The sequence below is a fragment of the Crinia signifera genome, chromosome 1, assembly GCF_055691185.1.
Source record: "Crinia signifera chromosome 1, ASM5569118v1, whole genome shotgun sequence".
Lineage (NCBI taxonomy): Eukaryota > Metazoa > Chordata > Amphibia > Anura > Myobatrachidae > Crinia > Crinia signifera.
This window is the reverse complement of record NC_139217.1, coordinates 397,228,113-397,250,861: the sequence shown is the minus strand read 5'-3', so window position 1 is coordinate 397,250,861 and position 22,749 is coordinate 397,228,113. Positions and strand designations below refer to the sequence as shown.

General features: G+C 44.3%; 1 protein-coding gene across 2 annotated transcripts in view; it reads left to right on the top strand.

Moving 5' to 3' along the window:
- Window positions 1-22,749, top strand: part of AP3S1 (adaptor related protein complex 3 subunit sigma 1) — a 63,701-nt gene that overhangs the window by 32,201 nt on the left and 8,751 nt on the right. For both annotated transcript variants that reach the window (XM_083151623.1, XM_083151624.1), the window contains exon 5: window positions 15,972-16,079. In XM_083151623.1, coding sequence (XP_083007749.1) covers window positions 15,972-16,079 — 108 coding nt within the window. The remainder of the gene's footprint in view (window positions 1-15,971; window positions 16,080-22,749) is intronic.

Below are 22,749 nucleotides of genomic sequence, written 5' to 3'. Positions count from 1 at the left end.
GGTAAACTCACAAATGGATTAATTGGGACAGTGTTGTTGCATATTGTCGCCACTTTCAAATAATTTAGTGGTTGTTGGCTGGTAATCACCAGCCAATATCGCCCTCCGGTGCAGAAATACTAGTAGGGCCAGGGATGAAGATGAGCCCATGCCCAATCTCCCTCATCCTGGCACTTACACACTAGCAATCACCCTCACTTGAAAGATGAGAAACTGTAGTATAGTACTTATTGTCTGGATATCTGTTCACCATAACACCCTATGCTACATAAAGCAGTCCAGAGATGGGGAGGGGAGGTCTAATGCCCACATCTTCCACACTTTGGCTTTAAAAATGAATCCCTTTATTTGATGATGTAGGTTTTCTACTCAATGCCAGCCCTGTAACACAGGGGTCCTCTACCTCACATACATGCATATTTGTAAATTTGACGTGCTCCTCTTCCTCATTGGAGGAAATGTCATTAAATGGTAGGGGCAGTGACATGCTCAGGGTGACAACCAAACTTTAAAAATGTAATTTTTTTTTTTTTTTTACATTTTTTTTTTTTTTTTGCTGCTCCAGACATGGATTATCAAAACTTTTATTCTCTTTCATTTCTGAATCCTGCCTCTCCTGACACAGATGGAAAATACTTGTTTTTATTGAAACGATCCACCAGTCATTGGTGGAGCCAGTTGTTGGATGTGAGAGAACAGATGCCAGATGGCTCTGCGTAACTGGGATGTGCAGGAATGCAGTATTATAATCTTCTCTGTCTTTGTTCTGCTCTTGAATCTTTAATTTGTTTTTCTGCAATGAACTCAAACATTTTACATACATTCTGCTTATTGGGAAGAACAGCAAGGATAGTGCTGGGCTCAGGAATGGAAATATTTTTATAGACCAGCCTCTAGAGACACACTTTTTTCATTTAAAGTGAACTTGTCACAAGTTTATACTATGGGAAATACCATCAATGATATGTTTGCATGTCCTAGTCTTATTGCATATTTCACTGAAAGTGTGTCACAAAGTTTGGTTTGGCAGCTCTGCCCTGCCAGAAACTCCCCTGTCTGTGCTACGTGGAGGCACATGTCATATACTTCAACTCCATAGTCCCAATTCAGACCTACTTGCTGGACTGCATGTGTTTGGAGCCCAGCTTGCAGGTTAATGCTGCTCCAGTGAAGGCACGCCTCCTTGCCGTACGTGTCCCTGTGCAGGGCTGCAAATGGATGTGTACAGATACACATCCGTTTGCTAGCACCCACACAGAGGAAAAATCACTCGGTTGCTTACCATTGAATGATCTCTCTTCCTCTCCCTGGCGCTCGCAGCTGCCACGTGATCCTGGAGTCACTGGGCGGCTGCACGGATTAAAGGGAGTTCGGGGAGGGCTAAGGATCACCTGCGTTCATCCGGCCACTCCCAGTGTTTCAATGGGAGCGCCCTCCATTTTTGTGGACACGAGCATGAATCACCGGGGGTCTACCCCAGCACGTTCCCATCTGTCAATCAGGCTGCAAGCGCCTTGGCAAGGGACAAATTTGCCAAAGGCACTTGCAGCCAGTCCCTGAACATCTGCATTACCGACACTGCGCATGTGCTGTATCCCCACCATTGGACAGGGGTTCAACTCGGACCTGTGCGTGCAGATCTGAATCAGCTGTGTCAGCCCTTGCCGGGCTTATACATGTATCCCAGCATTTTCACGACCTCTGTTACCTCTACAGCCATTAGTCTTCATGTGGTTCTGCTATACATTACTGTCAGCTGACCACTCTGGACACAGTGACCTAACACACGCTGGTTAGCTAAAGTGACATGGCCAATCAACTTTCAGCCAGGAGTATAAGTCTGTCCTCCAGCACTGGGGAATTGCTAGTGCTTCATTGTACATACCTGTGTATGCAGTCTGCTATCCTGGTCAAGTGCTTCTCCATCCATAATACCACCTGGCTCCACAGCTATCCTGAGTAGGTGCACTGCTGTACTCATTGGTTCTACCACAGTGTTCCCAAGTATACTATTATTGTTGCTCATCGGTTTATCCCGTCCTTGCACATGCTGTGATCTGCTCATCAATTCCAGTAACTGTGCCTGCTTTGCTCTGATAAACAATACATCCTGGTAACCTGCATTGCTGTCTACACGTCGGTTCAACCCCAGTACTTGCACCTGTTGTGCTATGCTCATCGGTTCATCCCAGCTATCTGTTCTGCTCCACATCCTGGCTTGCATTCTCCCATCTCACCACTAGACTCCATTCAAGGTACTACTATAGTGTGTTTGGCCTGCACTCTCCCAGCACTGTTTCCACCCTGTTGGCCTGCATTCTCCCTGCTCACCACCGGTAGCCCTAACGCTAGTGTGTCTGGTTTGCATTCTCCTAGCACACCCTGCAGAGCAGAACATTCACTGTTACTTATATTGGCATGTTTGCATGTCCATTACCAATTTAAAGATGATCTTTTCCTATTCATAGTGATGCATGAATAAACCTTTTTATCAAACCTGCTGCATTTCAAGTCAGGGCCCCATACTCCTGTCTTGTCCGGGTCCACAAATAACCTTACCCATGAGAAAGTGAAAATAAATTACCCTAGTCTTGGTAATGGACAAGCTCGCACATTTTCTAAACTTTTGGAGCATTCTAAATGAATCATTCATCTATAAACCAAAGATTTATCCCTAGATGGAGCTGGACTCACAATTTGACAATAATGACATGGGAATAATATCTTAGTAGGACACGGTCTCTGTTACTGCAAAGGAAGCTATATAAAATAGCATACAGCACACTGAAAGCTGAGCCTTGGTGGTCTAACACAATTTGCATTATTAACATCTCAGTCACTAAGCATTGCTAAGTTAAAAAGATATATTCAAACACATTTCTTATCCATAAAAAGTGTATATATTGCTAAATAATATGTATAAAAAACATACTGAGCTGAAGAAACCTACACATTAGCATAATGTGTTATAACATTTTCCTCATTAAAAATTCTGTTCCTATATAGTTTAAAAATTATGATTTTATTCCTCATCTAACTATTATTACTACCAGTTATTTATATAGCGCACACATATTCCGCAGCGCTTTACTGAGAATATTCAAACATTCACATCAATCCCTGCCCCAGTGGAGTTTACAATCTATATTCTCTACGATACGTACACACAGACATTCTAGGGTTAATTTTGTTGGGAGCCAATTAACCTACCAGTATATTTTTGGATTGTGGGAGGAAACCGGAGTACCCGGAGGAAACCCATGCAAGCACAGGGAGAATATACAAACTCTGCACAGTTATGGCCATGGTGGGAATCAAACCCATGACCTCAGCGCTGTGAGTCAGTAATGCTAACCATTACACCATCCGTGTCCATTCTTGTATAAAATTACTTGCAGAAAGAATGTCCTGTTATCTGAAGTTTTAATAAGAACTTTTATTTGTGTATACAGTATTAAAAGTTAAATTGAAAAAATAGATTCAGGTTATTTTAACAATCAATAGATCTAAATAAATATGCATAGATAATCTAATTACAGCCCCATAGTAATGATCCTAGACCTAATAAAGTGTATACTCCAGTGGAGCCTACCTAATTACATCTATCTATAATAATCCCTGAAACTAGAGCTCATCTGGTTTTCATAAAGTGATAACAAGCAATAAATGGCACCTTTAGGTGGACAAATGTAGAATACACATAACTTAGAAGTTACGTTGCATCTCCATAGGTTGAATGAACAAGGAGAGTCAGAAATTACATAAAAAGTGAGGCACCCCTTACCCAATAACGGGTATCACAACAGGGGTGAAACACAAAGAAACATCATAGTGTAGTAATTATGGTAAAAGGGAAATTTTAATATACACATAAAACTCACAATAAATTGACATATAAAATCGCATATATCAAATTTCCACTGGCAAAAACTGCAACAGGATGTTCTTCTGGATCCGGTCCTCTTTGATGGCATCAGAGGGAAGAGGGGATACACAATACCGGTATAGGGATCGGATTCAGTATTGAATCCCGGCGGTCGGGATCCCGGCGTTCAGAATCCCGACGCCGGAATCCCGACAGCCGAAATGCCGACAAGGGGGGATCGTGGATCGCCCCCCCTTGCGGGCTCGCTGCGCTCGCCACGCAGCGGGCCCGGTGCCTCGCTACGCTCGGCACACTAATTTATTCTCCCTCCAGGGGTGTCGTGGACACCCACGGAGGGAGAATGTAACGGCATTTCGGCGGTCGGGATTCCGGCGTCGGGATTCTGAACGCCGGGATCCCGACCGCCGGGAATGTAACTGCATCCCTAGGGATCCACCTCATCAGAATACCAGGAAACCAGAACAGTCGGCAGGGAAATCTGGAACAGGTAAGTCTACCACCACTAACGCGTTTCGGACACTGGGGGTCCTTCTTCAAAAGTGTGGTACAATCAATAAAGAGTCTCCTTATATCCCCCCCATAAATCAAGAACATAATCAATGACACATGTAATAAAATTGGCTATCTGGGCACATGGTTTGCCGAAAACAAAGTGCGGACGGTCACCGGAAGTGCGTCTTTATCACTTCCACCGGAAAGATGTAGGACACGTTTCCGGTCTCACTTAAGCATTTTGATTTACTTAATATTGACAATTTTGTTAGAACAAATGGATCATGAACAAAGGCCATGGCTTCTAGATATGATGAAAATGTAGTGGGTAATACTTGAAACCTCTGAGGAAATTTCACTCAATGGAGATTAAAAGTGTGTTGGGGGCAAGTAGTCCACTGAATTTTTTTTTTTTTTTCATACATTTCTATCCATTCATTCTGCACACAGTAAGATGCTGTTCTACCAGTGCACTGTGTGTTCTACAATCACTTTAACCAGCAGGTTATAATTTGCTGCCACAATGCCTATTACTCTCCTACAAACCAAGGATCTCATCCCAGCTGAACTGTCTGTTAGCTGGGAAATCAATAATAGAGACACACTGACCATGGACTGATAATTGCCACTCGTAAATACAATTTTAACATTTCATATACATATGACTTTGTATATCCATCAGTTGCAACATGATGGGTTCTAACTAGAGATGTGTGGATTCAGTTTTACTTGGATTTATACTCTCAAATTGGGATCATATTGGCTAGCTGCTGTCACATTTTAGATAACCAATACGATCCGGATTTGAGAACCGAATATAAACCAAACCTGCACATCTCTAATTCTTGCATCAATCCTGTTAAAAGGCATTCATTGTCACCAATGGCCAGTCCCAACCATCAAGTTCATTATTTGCATATTGTAAATAACTTCTCAATTTATCCAAATATTATCCACATACCATAGTCTGTCTGGTACAATGAGGCGGCTTGTACAAGTAAATCTACCATTTTCTAAAACCTGTGGCTTCATGTTGTGATTTATGCTTTGTCTGTTGTTGAAAAGAAACGAATTGGCCAAGTACAGCGGAACTTCCACTTAATGAGTCTGTTGCTGTCATTTGCAACGCACCAACTGCAGTGATGTTAGCAGGGCTTAATGACTACAATCGCTACTGGAGGTACCCAGAGGCCTATCATTAAGTGGCTGTAGTTTTGTTATTTTTGAGTAAGGTTATTTTTATTTCAATTATTTATTTTATTTTAATATTTTTTTATTGTATCCAGGGCTATTTAATCATTATGGTGTTTTACAATATTCTTTATATCAGAAGGTAGCTCTCTACACTTCTATATTTGTTATTGAATCATTCATCATAAAACAATGTCTTCCCCATGACAGTTGATTGATTCCAAATAATGGAATGGTTGTAAAATAATATTTAGGAGGGTGGTTCAACAAAAAGGCTAGCAAGAACTCTAATTGTGTTAATTTGTTGCATATACAGTAACTGTGATCTATAATATGGCCTTGGTAAAGATTATTTTTTACACATTCCCCAAACTTGTCTTAACATTTGTTCAAACGCTATACAAGGGCATCTATCCGGGCTTAGAAGATATCGGTCAGATGCCAGGACATGACAACTTACTGGTCTTCATCATTAGTTGCTAGTCGCCTTTCCACCAGGGGCTTCTTCAATGGTCCAAAAGATGGAAATTACTTGTTGCCAGGTCTGGCCTGTAGAGAGGCAGTACTTGCTTGGTCAGAGCACTGCTTATCTTGAATATCTGTCCTGCCATTATTAAAGTCAATGCACCAAACCCAAACCTGTTTTTGTGAGAAGTGCAATTGTTGGTAGACCTAACTGGCGGGCCCATAAAAAAATAGCTAATCAAACACAAACTGCTGCAAAGACCATCATATAGGTATAGGGGACACAGTAGCGGGCCATAGTGCAGCATTTCTTTAAACAAAAAATTATATGAAACCGAGTGATGAATAAGAAGGGGGGGGGGGGGGACCAACTCCTTCTTAAACATGTTTTGTCACTGAAAATGTTAAATAGGATGAACTGTTCCATACAACTGTACACATTGGTGGTGGGCTACAGAAAATCCTTCACTCGCAAACCCCACCCTAATGCTGCCAAGATTTATTGCAAAATGGTAGAATATGGCTGAAGCAGTGGGCTTCCGTGTCATGCAGGTCACTCTGGGTGGTTATGCAGGAATACCATAGTGTACTCTCCATCCTTCCTCTGCAGGCAGAACTAAAACTAATGGTATGTGAATGTGAGGGGAATTTTTAATTAGAGATAAAGGTACTTATGTTAGTTGGCGCCCACTATAGTAAGTACGCTCATACCCCCACTATCCATGTCGGCATGGAGTTGATTTTATATAGTGTGGCGAGTGCATCGAGGGGACGTGTAAAACTAAGCAAATAGCTTAGTGGGCGCCCATCTAACATATACAGTAAGTACCAAGATAAATTATAATACACTGATTTGGTACTCATGAGAACTGTGGCTTGAGAAGGTGTTCCGACCTACCAGTAAATGAATGAAAAGATCTTGAATAACCTAACACTAAGACAAGTCAAACATCAAGTTTAGGCATTAGAAAGAATATTTGGAAAATCATATTTTCATACCTATTCCATAGGTAAAACAATATTGGATTTTTTTTCCCCTATATTTCAAAGTAAATTTCTCCTTCATCCTCTGGGGACACTGAAGTACTACGCTGGGGATAGTGTGGTGTTATGGAGGAGTTGGCCCGCAGGGGTCTCTGGTTGTCCGTTTTTTATTTTTATATGAAGTGTGCAGGCAGCCTGAGTGTTAGACTGGCTGCCTGCAGTGTGTACAGGCTCTCCGGGAGGTCAGAGCGGCACTGCGTGCGGCGCACGCTGCTGACCTCAGCCGCCTGCATGCTAGGTGTGGGGGAGCAGCCACAGCCGCTCGCGGCTTGTGTTACTGCTCCGCTGGCTAAGTCACCCGCCGGAGAGATCAGGACAGGGGCGCTGTGTGCCGGGTGACTGCTGGACCAGAGTCGCGCGCTGGTCCAGCTGAGGGGCAGACTATGTCTCAGCGCCGCTGTCCTCAGCGCGCGCTGGGACGGAGGAAGGAGGAGGCGTGTCATGGGCGTCTCCTCCAGCTTAAAGATCCTCAGCGCGGCAAACGCTGCCTCTCTGCCCACGCTGCCTTCCTCTGTTTGCTGTGTCTCATCGGATTCTTCTGCTTCAGGACAGCAAAGCGCTTCACCCAGACTGGACAGACTGTGTCACTGCGCTGGGTGAGTGAAGGGGTTCTCCTTTTAGGAGTCCCCGCTTGGAGTATCAGGTGGGCCTAATTCGGGGAAGGTGAGCTCCTCTCCCCCTATTGTATTTCCTCCTTTTTACCTGCTGGGTTTACACTGTTATCTGTGTGGGTGTGTTAGCGTGTGCTGAGTGGGAAGTTTTGTACTGGTTTGCATTATGGCAGCAAAAGCTTCTAGCTCTAAGGCTTCTCAGAAGCTGTTCACTTGCACTCAGTGTAACCAGCAATTTACACAGCATGTGAAAGGTGTGTCACTGTGTAAGGATTGCTATAAAGGAGGGGCTGTGCAACAGCCAGCTGCTCTCTTTAATGCTGAAGGGGTTACAAGTGTGTTAGCTACCTTAGCTTCTGAGCTGGCAGCGTCCCGTAGGGACAGGGAGATTTTGCACTCTCATCTGTCTACTATGTCTTCTGCTGAGCCTTCTTGGGCCAGAGATTTGATTAGGTCAGTGGATTCGCTGGTACAATCCACCGTTAGGCCTCCACAGCCCAGCGTTCCCCCTCCACTTAAAAAAAGGGGTGCCCCTTTGCTTTTGAGGATTGACACTTCAGATGAGGAAGAGGTTAATCCTTTAGAGGAGGGGGAGTGTCAGGTGCTGGATGATACCTTTGCTCCTGTGGATGAGGAGCATGGTGTTCAGGATGAGGCTCAAGGCTTAGAGGCCTTGATTCAGGCTATTAAGGTGACCCTTAATGTTGCTGAGCAAGAATCACCTGCTCCGGTTTCTATTTTTGGCCGTCCAGTCAAGGCTGCGGTAACTTTTCCTGAGTCCATAGAGTTGGAGAAGCCTCTGTTAGACATTTGGAAGGCACCGGAGAAAAAGTTTCAGTTGTCCAGGCGTTTTAAGGCGTCTTACCCCTTTGCGCCTGAAGCCAGGGCGAAATGGGAGAACCCGCCGTTAGCGGACGCTTCTGTCTCTAAGCTTTCAAAGAAAGCTGCTCTTCCCATACCGGGAGCGGTGGCCCTGAAGGAGGCTCCAGATAGGCGTTTGGAGGCGGGGCTTAAGCATATCTTTTCAACGGCAGGTGTCTCTTTGCGTCCTATTTTTTTTTTTTTTTTTAAATAATTTTTATTGAACTGTACAGTACAAAACATTGCATGTCTGTAGTATAGATTTGTGCATGAGACACTGTCACAGTCATTATATACGTAATGTAAAATCAATGAATAAACAGAGATTCAAAATACAATAACTTGTCAATTGGTTCATTTTTCAATACAGTCAGTTCCTGTTACAGTGGGTCATTTCATACAATCCCTTAGCTACACACGGTATAGGCACACCGGAGTACATTTCAATAGGCAGTTGAGGGTTCTGTTTAAAAGGGAGGTATATTATGTTGTAGTAGCATTAGATTATACCAGGACGTTAATTGGACAGCCTTTCTAAGATTAGCTTTTGTGGATTCTGGCAGGGATTTCACATGTGGTAGCCAAATAGCAAAAAACCTTTTAGCCTTAGCATCTTTGTTGAGTGACATCTCAAGCCAGTCCATCTGGAATAGATGTGACACCCGGGGTATCAGTAAGGATATGGATAATGTATTGGAGTTTTTCCATTGGGATAAAATGGTTTTTCGCGTTGCAGCAGCTATTTCTGATAAAAATATTCTTTGCCCTGCTGATTGGCGGATCGTGTTAGGTATTGGATATATATCCCACAGTGCCCATTCCGGGGTGGCTGTGAATGTGATGTTGTACTGTGAGTTAACATGTTCACACACCGTATCCCAAAAGGTTTTCACTTCTGGACAACTCCACATGCAGTGCAGTATATCTGCATTAGGTGCTTTACATTTAAAACAACATGAATTGTCCGCAGTCCCCATTAGCAACATTCGTTTCGGGGTATAGTATGCTCTATGTAGCAGTTTGTACTGCGTTTCCATGTACGAGGCGGACACCATTGTTTTGTTAAGTTTTACAAATGCAGATAAAAGAGAAGATAATGATACATTTGGCAGGTCTACAGCCCACTTCGCCATCCCCGAGTCTAGAGTGTCTACATCAATACGTCTCTTTATATGTAAGTACAATAGGGAGGTGGTACATGGTCTGTTCTGAGCGTGTTTGATCATAATGTCTATTCCTGCAGACTTGTCAGTTATCGGAATCTGTTTGGCTTGGCTGGATACATAGCTTTTCATTTGGTTGTACACATATATGGGTATGTTCACATCTGGGAATTTATCACTGATTTGTTGGTAAGACAAAATTGGATCGTCCCCATCACCCATAAAATGACATATCAATCTAAGACCCCCTGCCTCACAGTGCCTGATTAATCTATTATTTTGGATTATCTGTCTATTAGTGTTAGTATTGTAATAAATGTTATTGAATATCGTATTATGTGTAGATAGTTTAAGTCTAGAGCGTGTCATTCGCCATGCTTTACATGTGGTAGTTAGTAATAAATTCCCTGCGACTTCAGAAGGAAAGTCCGTTGGTCTCATGTGAAGAAGACTCGGCAGTGGCACATTCGGGCTCATGGTTTGCTCAAGCACCGTGTTGGCATATTGCGTCCTATTTTTGTTATCTCCTGGGTCAGTAGGGCCATGGAGAAATGGGCAGAGGATTTGTCCAAGGGCTTGGAGGAGCAGAGGCCTCCTGAGGAGTTAGCTCAGTTGGCTGATCAAATGCGGGAATCCGCGGCGTACATAGGAGAGGCTGCCAGGGATTCGGCTGTGCTGGTGGCGAGAATTTCGGCTCTGTCAATTACAGCCAGACGGTCCTTGTGGCTCAAGTCCTGGCAGGCGGAGGCGGACATTAAGAAAGCAGTGGAGGCTCTTCCCTTTATGGGGGATGTTCTCTTTGGGCCAGAGCTGGACAGGTTAATTGCTCAGGCGACAGGGGGGAAATCTACCTTCCTCCCTTCCTCGGCACCTCCTCCTAAAAAGCCTTACCAAGGACCGGCTTTTTGCTCCTTTCGAGGTGCGCCAAAATTTAGAGGTAAATCTAGAGGTTCCTTTACCTCGTCCCGTGGTAGAGGTAGAGGTTTTGGCGGCGCCACCTCCTCCGCAAACCCTGGCTCCCGTCGTGCAGACGCCAAGCAGCCAGAGAAACCCGCGGCATGACGCCCTTCCCTCCTACCTGGGGGATCCCAGAGTAGGAGCGCGGCTTCTGGATTTCCGGCAGGCCTGGGAAAAGTCCTGCAAGGACAAGTGGGTTCTCTCAGTGGTGTCTCGGGGATACAAACTAGAATTTGCCGGTTCTCCTCCTCAACAGTTTTTCACGATGGGTCTTCCGCATGCGGAAAAAGATTCTCAGTTACTGCTTCAAGCAGTTCAGCGGTTGCTATCAGCCGGGGTGGTAATGCCCGTTCCGACCGATCAACGCAAGGAAGGGTTTTATTCCCCTCTTTTCCTGGTTCCAAAACCAGACGGGTCGGTAAGGCCGATCTTAAATTTAAAGAAATTGAACGAGTACATTATGTACCACAGGTTCAAAATGGAGTCGCTACGCTCGGTAGTGGCAGGTCTGGAACCGGGGGAATATTTGGCATCCTTGGACATCAAGGATGCCTATCTGCATGTTCCCATTTACGACTTGCACCAGAGGTTCCTTCGATTCGCAATCAAAGACCAGCATTTTCAATTTCGGGCACTGCCCTTTGGCCTGTCATCGGCGCCTCGCCTGTTCACCAAAGTAATGGCGGTCATGGTTGCTTTTCTCCACACACTAGGAGTCAAGATTGTTCCGTACCTGGACGATCTATTGATCAAAGCCGGTTCCAAAAGTCAGCTGGAACAGGCGCTTCACGTGACTTGTCAAACTTTGATTCAGCATGGCTGGATTCTAAATTATGGGAAATCCCAGATGGTTCCTTCCCAAAGGATTTTATTTCTTGGTTTGATTCTGGACACAGAAGTACAGAGGGTGTTCCTTCCTCTGGAGAAAATTTCCTCGCTCCAGGACTTGGTGAAGCAAGTTCTTCGTCCTCGGAGGGTGTCAGTGCACCTTTGCATTCGGTTGCTAGGCAAGATGGTCGCCTCCTTCGAGGCTCTGCCTTTCGGCCGGTTCCATTCCAGGACGTTTCAGCTCGATCTGCTGAGGCAGTGGTCGGGTTTGCATGTCCACATGCACAGGACGGTAATTCTATCACCCTGCAGTCGTCTGTCTCTTCATTGGTGGCTCCAGACTGCCAATCTTTTGGAGGGGCGTCGGTTCGGAGTCTGGGAGTGGACTATCATCACGACGGATGCCAGCCTAAGGGGCTGGGGGGCGGTTGTGATGGGACGTCACTTTCAGGGCCGTTGGTCCCCGCAGGAATCAAGTCTTCCAATAAATATTCTGGAAATTCGAGCGATCCGCCTGGCGCTACTCAATGCGGATTTGTTCATCAGAGGGAAGCCGATCCGAATTCAGTCGGACAATGCCACCGCTGTGGCATATATCAACAGACAGGGTGGAACGCGCAGTCGGGCGGCTATGCAGGAGGTACGCCCGATCCTACAGTGGGCGGAGAGGAATTCTCTGGCTTTCTCGGCGGTGTTCATTCCAGGGGTGGACAATTGGGAAGCGGACTACTTAATTCGCCAGGATGTGCACCCAGGAGAGTGGGCCCTGCATCCGGATGTGTTTGGCCAGATTGTCCTGCGTTGGGGGTTACCCCAAATAGACATGATGGCATCCAAGCGGAATTGCAAAGTGGCTCAGTATTGTTCCAGGTCACGAGATCCGGAGGCGGTGGCGACGGATGCTCTGACCGCAGAGTGGGATTACCATCTAATCTATGTGTTCCCTCCGTTACCCTTGATTCAGTTGGTACTCAAACGGATCAAGCGCGAGAAGGCGACAGTGATTCTCATAGCTCCAAATTGGCCTCGTCGGCCTTGGTTTGCCGATCTTCAGGGGCTCCTGATAGATCAACCCTTGCAACTGCCTCAAAGAGAAGATCTGTTGCAGCAGGGACCATTCGTCTACCAAGGGTTACGGCAGCTGCGTTTGACGGCGTGGCTGTTGAGGCCGAGCTGCTGAGTAGACGTGGGGTACCTAAGGAGGTCATTCCCACAATGATGAGAGCCAGGAAGGAGGTTACTTCCCGGCATTATTACAGAATTTGGAAGGCTTATTTGTCGTAGTGCGAACGACACAAGTGCCCTACAGCTGTTTTTTGTTTGTCCCGATTGTTGAGGTTTCTGCAATCAGGTTTTGAGGCGGGCCTTCGTTTAGGGTCCCTTAAGGTTCAGGTGTCCGCCTTGTCGGTATTTTTTCATCGGCGCATAGCTTTGATGCCGGAAATACAAACCTTCTTAAATGGGGTTCTCAGGCTGCAGCCTCCGGTAAGGCCTCCGGAGGAACCTTGGGATCTTCCCTTGGTGCTGGATTATCTCAGGTCTGAGGTGTTTGAACCTTTGGAATCTATTGATTTACGTTTGCTCACCTGGAAGACGGTGCTCCTGCTGGCCTTGGCATCGGCTCGACGAGTGTCTGACCTCAGTGCTCTCTCATGTCGTTCACTGTATTTAGTTTTCCACTCAGATAGGGCGGAACTCCGGACTCGGTTAGATTACCTGCCAAAGGTGGTGACTGCTTATAATCTTAACCAGCCAATCGTGGTTCCGGCCTTGACAGGAGAGTTCGCTTCACTGGATGTGGTCCGAACTTTGCAGGTTTATGTGGACAGAACCAGGGATCTCAGGAAGTCGGATTCTCTGTTTGTCCTATACTGTTCTGCGAAGCGTGGTTGGCCGGCTACCAAGCAAACTTTGGCCAGGTGGATTTGCCTAACCATTAAACAAGCTTATGTTCAGGCCTCCCGGCCTCCGCCTACTAGAGTTTCGGCTCATTCCACCCGTTCGGTGGGACCTTCTTGGGCGGCGGCCAGAGGGGTGTCTCTTTCTCAGGTATGTAGGGCAGCCACTTGGTCTGGGCCCAATACCTTTATTAAGTTGTATAGGTTTGACACCTTTGCGTCCTCCTCTACTAGGTTTGGCCGCGCGGTGCTTCAGGATGCCCAGCGCCTTCCCACCCGTGGGGATGGCTTTGGGACGTCCCCAGCGTAGTACTTCAGTGTCCCCAGAGGATGAAGGAGAAAATAGGAATTTGGTACTTACCGATAATTCCCTTTCTCCGAATCCGAAGGGGACACTGAACGCCCTCCCGGCACTGGTCTTCTGGTAAGGGAGGGGTTTTTACAGGTCGCATGTGGCCAGGATGTGTTGCATGCGATGGTCTGTATGTGAGTTCTTTTGGCTGATGTTTGATTCGGTGTCTTGTTTTCATTCTCTCTCTCTCTCTCTGTCAGAGGTTTCCTGGTCTCTTTTCTCCTCTCGGGCACAGTAACTAAGACTGGAGTCTGAGGGGGGGATAGAGGGGGAGGAGCCACACCACACTTCAAGTTCTTAAAGTGCCAACTCCTCCATAACACCACACTATCCCCAGCGTAGTACTTCAGTGTCCCCTTCGGATTCGGAGAAAGGGAATTATCGGTAAGTACCAAATTCCTATTTTTTGATGGTAGGCAACAATCATAAAATCCCCCATGAAAACCTACATGTGCAGTGTTTCCTGCTTCAAAGTACTCTTTAAAGATATTTAATTTTCCATTATCCCCTTATCAATGTTGTGATGTGCTGCTCAATGCTGTGCACACAGGCTTACTAATGCCGTGTACACACGGGCCTACCCGGCGGCCAGTGATAAAGGGGCCACTGAGTGCCGGCATCGGCCATGGGGGAGGGATGGAGGGGCATCCCCCTTCTCCATCCCTCTCCCCTGGCCGATGCTGGCACTCGGTGGCCCCTGTATAGCTGGCCGCCGGGTAGGCCTGTGTGTACACAGCATTAGTATTACTAACGTGTGGTGTTCCGTAACCTTAATGGTCATTAAACTATTTTGGTCCCCTTAATAGTGATTCACACTGACAGCCTATTTAGTAGTATATAAATGTGTACTTTTGTATAATGGATAATAAAGAAGATGTGGAAGTGGTTTGTAATTAACTATGAGAAGTAAAGTATTTAGTGTACTGTACACAAATATGTAAGGATTGAGACAGAAACACACATCCGCACTAACTACATACGGCGCTGCGATACACCTGTGGCGCCTTATAAATAAAATTATAATCACTAGTAACCTATCAAATAAATCCTATACATTTGTATGCTACACAATATGTTATCGTGATTCAGTGATAACGAGTCCTATTGTATTTTCTGTAACATAATATTTTTATATGTTAAAGATTATAATCTAAACCGAACTATATCATCCCCAGTGGTGCTCCATACATCTTGTAGAGAGGTTCAGCTGCATTGGCAGGATGGGAGTTTGATAAAGGGGAGAGAGTGTTCAACTGCACAATACTTGTACTAGAAAAATCATACATGGGTGGCCTCAACACACTATTTTGCTGAGGGGCTTAGTCCTTTAGTTAATCCAAGGGCGGTGTGTGTGTGCTGGTATTATGCTCTCCCACGTGATAAGTGAAATATGGCACTCTTATCCCCAATACAAACTACAATAAACCCTTTTATATTATGTGTCCTTTTTTATAATCCTTTTAAGCATTATTAGGTCTTAAATAAGTAAATACCATGAGCTCCCGCATTCCATTATTGTGCATTATAAGTGAATCGGGCTGTAACAGATGTTTATTACTTTTCAGTCCAGATACTCCCATATGTATCAAAGAGGAGTGGATTATTAGGTCAATAGGTCAACCACTATTGGTCAACATGTGAAAAAGGTTGACATAGTTTAGGGTGACATTGACAATAGGTAGACACAAGCAAAAGGTCGGCATAGAAACCGTTCACTTTTTGTCCTTTTTTGTGTCTGTTGACCTTTGTCGACATAGTGTACCGTCTCCCCTCGAATGGTGAGCACTTCAGGCACACTATTATGTTCTCCCTCTATGCCCACTTGGATTGTGAAGTAAGAACAAGTCGATTTTAAAGAAAACAATCATGAAACCATTAGCATGTCAACCTTTTGTTTGTGTCGATATTTTGTCAAGGTTGACCTAGACCATGTCAACCTTTTTCTCGTGTCACCCTATTGACTTTCAACCTATGAACCGGATACCATATTAAACCTAACCCATCCAGCTGAAGGCCAGCTGCACCTTACAAGGCCTTTAAGTGGGCACATCCTCCGTGACATCCTCTTTGGGTGTGGTAGAACATTATATATGAATGTATAAATGGCCTAAAGTTGGATTATCATCTCATGAAGATGGCTCTGTCCATCGTCATACTTGACAACAGCCTTTTATTAGGATGCTTTGTAATGTAACATTGTGCTCTATTCTGTGTTTCTATTAGGTACACAACATCTTGGCAGAAATGGTGATGGGCGGTATGGTTCTAGAAACCAATATGAATGAAATTGTTACTCAGATTGATGCTCAGACAAAACTGGAGAAGTCAGAGGTAAGGAATCAGATAAATGTTAATTAAATGCTGAAATTTTTTTTTTTCATTTGAAGCCTTTAGAAAGTATTGCACCATTAAGTTTGACTTGCATAAACAACAGATATTACTGGAAAGCTTCATCTAAAGATAAAGGAACACATCATTGGATTCCTTGTGCATACACGTATTGGTGAGGCACAGACCATGCTTGCTGCTGATAGGATGCCCAGGCTCCTGTGCTGTCAACATCTAAAATGTGCCTATGAAGTTTGTAAACCATCAGAATGATTAATGAAAAAATCACTTGTATGAGCCACATCCCACAACATACTATTGCTGTGATGTATACAACAGAACCTGTAGCAAATTGGCAAACAATAGAGGGGACAATACAGTAATATTGTATCAGTATTCCAGTTTGGTGAGAAGTGCTTACTGTTTTTACCTGGGCTCCTCATTACCTAGATGCACATTGCAGTGTTAAGAGGGGTCATAATTCCATGCCTCTGGCAAATAGCTTTGCCGCACCTCTATTGAATATGTTGACACAACACTATAGGGAAGACCAGAGGACTAATTTCCTCTTGCTTCAGTTACTCATTAACCACAGAGTTCAGCCTAGCTTAAGTCAAGCATTTGAATGGCAACATTTACAGAGTTAACTTAATCAAATCAATCAAATATATCTTTATTGTCATCAAATGCTCAAATGTAATGAACACTTAAAGAAATTCAAGTATGAACACTACAGCATAGGAAAACAAAAAGAAAGCGACATCGGAATGCAAGGTCATGCATAAATCCAACTATTCCCACTAATTATTCAGAGTACAAATTGCCAACGGGAAGAAACTCTCTAAATCACCTTTATCTGCACAAAATTGCACAATATCTCCTGTTCAATGGTAATAAAGAGAACAGTTCTCCACTGGGATGCAAGGGATCCCTCAAAATACTCTTTGCCTTTGAGAGGAGCCGGTTCCCATATACATGTTGGATACTTGGTAAGGCAACCCCAATTATTTTGCTTGCCAATGATATCACTCTCTGAGGAGATTTGCGGTCAGCAGCAGAGCAGGAGCCAAACAATACTAGAACACCATAGGTGAGAACACTTTCAATTACACTAGAGTAGTAGTTCTCTTACACATGCCAGCCGAACATAGGGGGTTATTCTAGTTCACTCGCAAAGGCACAATTACTCTCTAATGGACAAAACCATATGCACTGCAGGTGGGCTTGATGTAACGTGCTGAGAGAATTAGATTTGGGTGGGGTTTGTACTTCAAACGGATATCTATATTGCAGTGTAAAAATAAACCCTGCACAGAAACCATAAAACACCCAAATCTAACTCTCTCTGCTCATGTTACATCAGCCCCACCTGCAGTGCATATGCTTTTGTCCATTAGAGAGTGATTGTGCCTTTGCGAGTGAACTAGAATAACCCCCATAGTGTCCTCAAGAGAAACATATGCTGGTAAACTTTTTTATGACAATATTTATGTGCGTACTCCATAAAAGGTCTTTTGACATATTTATGCCTAAAATTTGAAAAGACTCAACTTGTTGGCCATTCAAGACTTGTGGGCAGTATGAATGTTAGTGGGACTTCCTAAAGTTCACAATCATTTCTTTAGTCTTGTTCACATTTAGGACCAGACAGTTATCCCTGTTCCAAGACTCCAGTCTGGACACTTCCAGCTTGTAATCTGTTTCATTGCTGTTAACAATAAGGCTCGTTATAGCAATATTGTCTGCAAATGTAATGATCTGGACAGATTCAGAGCTTGAGGAGCAGTCATAAGTAAACATGGAGTACAACAGAGGGCTCAACACGCACCCCTATGGGACCCCTATGGGAAACCTATGCTAACTATCAACTCACCGGATACTTTGTCTTTTATTCTGACAACCTGTGGCCTATTTGATAAAAAAAATCCAGAATCCATCTACACATATACCCACTTAACACAAAATTAGAAAGTTTGCTCACTAACGATGACGGAACTACCGTTTTAAAAGTCGAGCTATAATCTACAAATAAAACTCTAGCAAAGGAACCCTTTGATTCTAAGGTGGTAGAGTGAGTGCCGCGTCATCTGTAGATCTATTTGCCTTATAGGCAAACTGAAAAGGGTCAAGACCAGGTGGAATGCATTTCTTGATGTGTACTAAAACCAGCCTTTCAAATGCTTTTATGATAAGGGACGTTAAAGCAATCGGACGATAGTCATTCAGGCTATCGGCCCTGCCTTTTTTAGGGACCGGTCTAATAATTGTGGATTTAAAGCACTTAGGCACACAACATGCACTAAGACAATTAAAAGTAAAAATTCCAGCAGGCTGTACTGCGCACTCCTATAAAACTTTCTCTTAAATCCCTTGGTCCTAGCAATGCACTGTCTAACAGACTCCTCCTCTAGTTCCAAGAGCCCCACATCCTCTGAATTTCCTACCTAGAGGGACAATGGCACAATTGGTCTATCAAAACGGGCATAAAAAGTATGTAAAGTGTCTCCTCCTAAGGAGGGGTCACATTCGTGGGACATGGAGTTTTTATTTATTTTATAGTCCGTACTGTTTTGGATGCCTTTCCATAAACATTTGGTGTCGTTACCCTGAGAATGTTTTTTTTATAGTTTTACAGAAAAGGCCTTTTTGCCCTAAAAATTTCCTTTTTTAATCTTAAATGGGCAGCCCTGAAGATGGTCAGATTACCAGATCTAAAAGCATTGTCCCCGTCCACCAGTAGGGAACGAACCTCTCCATTTATCCAGGTTTTGTCATTAGAAAATGACAAGAAGTTCAAAAAAAAATTAAGAAGGTCCTCATTAATTGTGCACTATGATGATTAGCTTGGATAGTCCATTTATAGTACTAATGAAAACTGTACACAAAACAGCAAAAATTGGATGAGCAAATAACCCAGTAGTGCTAATTATAAAGCAGTATTTCTATTCACCAGTTCAATTGGAATCTACACTAAAATAGGACCAATGTGCTATCTCTTTGGCTGCTACCAGACTCCAGTAGGGTGCCCCTGTAACTATTGTATAGGGATAAGCTTGTGCAGATTTATTTGGTTCTTTTTTCCAAAATTAGCACAAATTTTGATTTGTCTGGATTTATCTTATTGGCTATCCAAAACACAGTCAATAACATGCCCTTTTGAGATTAGCATAAAACCAAGTAAATCCTCTCTACCTTGGTGAAGGATAACCAGAGGTCAAGACCATAATAAACAGTCTGAAATGATGAATCAGACATGCTTCTCTTACTGTCACACCTCTGTACTTTGTCTGTAGAATATTTTTTTAGGGCAGGGTGCTGACCACCGAGCAGGGCACATCCTCCCATCCTCACCCCGGGTGTGGTATAGGGTACCGACAGTCGGGATTCCGACAGTCATTAGCCCGACGTCGGGATCCCGACTGCCCGGACTCAGACAGCATGGCGAGTGCAACAAAGCCCCTTGCAGGCTCGCCATGCTGCGGGCACGGTGGCTTGCTACATTCGCCACCTATTCTACTCTCCCTCTATGGGGGTCGTGGACCCCCATGGTGGAGAATAGCCGATAGCCGTCGGGCAACAGTCTGTCGGAGTTTTGACAGTTGGGATCCCGATGTCGGCTTAATGACAGTGGGGATCCCAACCCCAAATGACTGTTGGGATCTTCCCCCAGTGTGCTGACCAGGGGCGGATTGGGATGAAAAAGCAACCTGGAAAATGTATGAAAGTGGCCCTAATGGGGCAGGAACTTTTGAGAGGGTGGGTTCTTTTGAGGGGGGTGGGATTGTACCTCATAGGGCGTATTTCTGCATTTTTATATCCTATGCCTCTATACCCGCAACTGCATTACTGACCCCACTATACCCACCTCTACACTACTGACTCCTAGATACCAACCACTACACTAGTGACCGCTCCATATCCCCTGACCCCTCTACATTACAGACTCCTCTAATAGAGATGAGTCCTGCAGCTGGCGCTGGTGGTAAAGTTATGCCAGCTTCCTGGAGAAGTTGCAGCAATTCTGGGAGACAGTGCATTGAAAGCCTGCTGCCTCTACCTCCAGTCATAACACTGCAGCAACAGATTCCACAGCAATGCAAAATAGAATAAAAGAAAAATTCTTGACAGTGACAGGGGGAACGTGCCTTGGTGCCCCTTTCCACCACTGCTGGCAACCCCTTATCACACACAGCAACCTACCCCCCAACACACATGCACCTCCTTCTCACACATCTCTCCTCCACACGCACACACTGACAGCGCACACAATTGTCACAGACTCCATAGGAGTTTACCCTGGGGTCTCAGAGACGTGACTCCCAGGCACAGGTTCAAAACACAGCTCTGGCACAGCAGCAGCCGGGTGTTCTTTCCTCTATGTCAGACTGCAGCGCACAAGAGTTGAGGCCATGCCCATTACCGAACTCTGTCCTCTCCCCCAGATTGCTATGCACACCTGCTACAGCTCCCAGCTAGCGGCACCAGGAAGTGCCCGCACTATCTGTAGCAGCAGCGGCTTCCGGAGATCGTTGTTGGGGACTAAGGGGGCCAGCTGATTGGACTTTGGGAGCAGCCAAGGGGCACCCTAAAGTAAAACGATTTTTTTTGTGGCACCCCTAGACCAACAGTTTCTTATTGAGAAATTTTGAAAATAATATATTAAGTAAATTGTGTTTTTATGACATTCTTATGGTGTGTACACACTTGTACAATGTGCATGAGATTTTGACTATATAGTCAAAATCTCATCAGGATTGCATGGGTTTTAACCCTTGCGATCCCGATGCACACTCCCGTATCACAGCCAGAAAGTTGGCTGCATAGACTATATAGTCAAAATTGTATGCAAATGGCATGCGCCGTGCGATGCGATCAGTTCGCATTGCAAGCCAAAATCGATAGTGTGTACACACCATTAGAGTCAGTTATGTGGTGAGGGACTGGATCTGCTTCTGTTTGTCCACATTTTTTATGATTTGAAGCCACAAACACTGGTTTTGTCTATTACATTGACCATAAATGTAATTAATTTAAAATAGAGTCAGATTAAATAGGTTTGGTCTTTTAGATCTACAGAGTCTGTCTACAAGCAAAAGGTCGACAGTTTTTTTTTCAGATTTCTTTTCTGTCTATGTCGACATAGGTCAGCATGGACACTGTAAGAGCAATGTTCATAGAATCAGCAAACAGCGGATGAATATTTTACACATATTGGGTGGAATATAAATATTTAATTTTGAGGGATTTTTAAAAGCTAAGAGCAGGGTCACAGTGTGACATTTTAATTGTCAATAGGAATTATTTTCACATTTTAACAGAATTAAATGATGTGGTCATGGACAGAATACCACCCTGCTGGTACTTTGTAACTGGCGGCTGGTCTGATAGGATGCCAATTTATATAGCACACTTCCCTTTTATGTTTGTCCTCCTTAATGTCAGGGATAAAAAGGTCCTTCATGAAACACATCCGCCACCTTTTATGGTTCCTTATCCACCACTGAGTTATAGTACAGTGGCTTCATACTGTACGAGAATTTCTATCAAATTGGAGTGTTCAAACAGTTTGGCACTAATACAGACACATAGCTATCAGAGCAAGATGTCAGACTTTAATGCAACTGCTGTTCGTAATGTTTATGTATAAATATCACTTGGCATAATGATGTTACCATTGTAGCAATACTGAGGATGAATTTACTGATGTAAATTAGCCTATTGTTAGTGTTTCATTTACTTATGTGTATCTATTTATATCCACTATACTAGGAGTCCATTCCTAGTATATGTTAGAGTTACATAAACTGCTACACATGCCTTCTTTCACTCATGCCTCCATTCTGTATTTCTACATTTAATTTTTTAATATTTGTGAAACATGATGGTGTTACCAAGGTGCTTTCGACTGCAAAGTTTGAAGCACATCATTCCAAATGAAACCCATTTATTCCTATAAATAATACAGAGGATGTTGCACGCGCTATTTCATCATTCAAGCGGTTTTCAAAACACTAATAGCTTCTAAACACTTGATCACTTTCTAACTGAAGTACTGTACGTTATATTTCAGCATACACTCAGAGTGTTTTGAATGTTCATTATAAGAGTTGCATATTTCCAGCTTGTGGGATACCACTCTTAAAGGGCATACACATGGTGCGATTGACTTGCGAATAGATCCTGGTTCGATTTTAATCTGATCGAATCACACAGCAAGCAAAATGCATTAGATTCGGACTATAAAGATCTTTAGGTACTTATGTAGTATCTGGGCTGCCGATTTCTAAATCGGGTCGGATCGGGCACATCGCATCGCATCGCATGCGACCATCGATGCGATGCGATGACCCGATTTTTCCATAGGAATCAATGTTAAAATGGACTGAGTCCATTTTAACATGGAATTCAATGGGAAAAAGGGGTCCTTTTCATACCCCTACTATCCAAGTGGGCATGGAGTTGGATATAAACCTGTGGCGAGCGTAGCGAGCCACCGAGCCCGAAGCGTGGCGAGCGGACACAGAATACCGGCCCCTCGCGGGGCTCGCTTCGCTCGCCACGCTTCGGGCTCGGTGGCTCGCTACGCTCGCCACAGGTTTATATCCAACTCCATGCCCACTTGGATAGTAGGGGTATGAAAAGGACCCCTTTTTCCCATTGAATTCCATGTTAA